Source organism: Mastomys coucha, unplaced genomic scaffold (assembly GCF_008632895.1).
Source record: "Mastomys coucha isolate ucsf_1 unplaced genomic scaffold, UCSF_Mcou_1 pScaffold14, whole genome shotgun sequence".
In the NCBI taxonomy this organism is placed as follows: Eukaryota; Metazoa; Chordata; class Mammalia; order Rodentia; family Muridae; genus Mastomys; species Mastomys coucha.
Window position 1 is genome coordinate 130,803,638 of NW_022196896.1, and position 1,476 is coordinate 130,805,113.

General features: G+C 44.0%; 1 protein-coding gene across 3 annotated transcripts in view; it reads left to right on the forward strand.

Annotated features, from left to right (window-relative positions):
- Positions 1–1,476, forward strand: part of Ddx11 (DEAD/H-box helicase 11) — a 31,027-nt gene that overhangs the window by 12,297 nt on the left and 17,254 nt on the right. For all 3 annotated transcript variants that reach the window (XM_031368620.1, XM_031368618.1, XM_031368619.1), the window contains exon 8: positions 1,134–1,221. In XM_031368620.1, the coding sequence (XP_031224480.1) occupies positions 1,134–1,221 (88 nt within the window). The remainder of the gene's footprint in view (positions 1–1,133; positions 1,222–1,476) is intronic.

Consider the following 1,476-nt stretch of genomic DNA (forward strand, 5'->3'; position numbering starts at 1 on the left):
GACACCATTGCTCATCCAAGACCACAGGGTCAGTCCTGACAACATCCTACCAGGACCATGATAGAGACTGAGCAGGCTGAAGTTAGTTAGGAAGATCATGTGTATGCACATATACATATATAGAGACATATAGCAATGAAAAAAAGAGGCTGTGAGTTTGAAAGACAGACAGTAAGGAGTGTTTGGAGGGGAGAAAGGGAAGGAGAAAAAGAAATGTATTTCAATCTCAAAAATAAATAAAAAATAAAAAATGCTGTACTCCTGTGGTTTCTGTTTCTCTTATCCAGGCCCAGAGACCACAACAAAGGACAATATATTTTATTCAATAAATTGCAGAGATTTCCTGAAAAAAAAAAAAAAAACCACAGAAAACTCACCCTTTGGATTATCAGCACATTTAAAAAACTTTCATATAAGTCGGTGTGGTGGTGTACGCCTTTAGTCCCAGCACATGGGATACAGAGGCAGGAGAATCTTTTGAGTTTGAGGCTATCCTGGTCTATATAGTGAGACTCTTTCTCAAAACAAATACAAAAAACAAAACCCTCAAACCAACTAACTAAACAAAACTCTAAAAAACTCATACACAAATGGACTTCAAAGAAGCCAGCTTGAAAAAAATATAGACTTGAGCTGGAGAGATGGGCCAGGAGCTAAGAACACTGGCCGCTCTGCTCTTCAGAGGACCTAGGTTCAGTTTCCAGCATCTGCACGGCAGCTCACAAGCACCTCTAACTCTGCTTCCAGGGCATCTTATGCTTTCTTCTGGCCTCCTGGTGCATGTGCCAGATACGCACATGGTGCACAGTCAGACATGCAGACAGAATACCCACACACATAAACAAGTAATCACCACTGGCTGATACAAACACAGTGGGTCATCCTGCTTGAAGAGAACAGGTTCAGTCTCAGGAGAGGTGATGAGTTTTGTGTGGTATAGCTTAGGCACAAACAAAAATTTCTTTCTGGAAGGCATTAGAGCAATTTAGTGTCAGATTTTATATTAATGGTCCATTCTGTAAGTAAGGGTCAAGATGAGGCAGTATTTAGAGTTGACTGAGGGTAAGCTTGGTGGTAGAGGTTTACCCAGTGTGAACGAAAGCCACTGCCTTCCCTCTTCTCCTGCCTTACAGAATCTCTGTGTGAATGAAGATGTGAAAAACCTGGGTTCTGTGCAACTTATGAATGACCGCTGTGTGGACATGCAAAGAAGCAAACGCGGTATGTATAGGGACTCTGTAGTGAGATGTACTGGGCAGTGCGGAAGTGGCAGATATGTGGTGGGGTCTGCAACAGGGCCATGACATGGCGGCTGTGTTAACCAGAAAGAGTGGCTAAGTAGGCCCTGGTCTCCTTGGACAAGCTTTCCAAGCCAGGCAGTGGTGGCGCATGCCTTTAATCACAGCAGTTGGGAGGCAGAGGCAGGTGGATTTCTGAGTTCGAGGCCAGCCTGGACTACAGAGTGAGTTCCAGGAC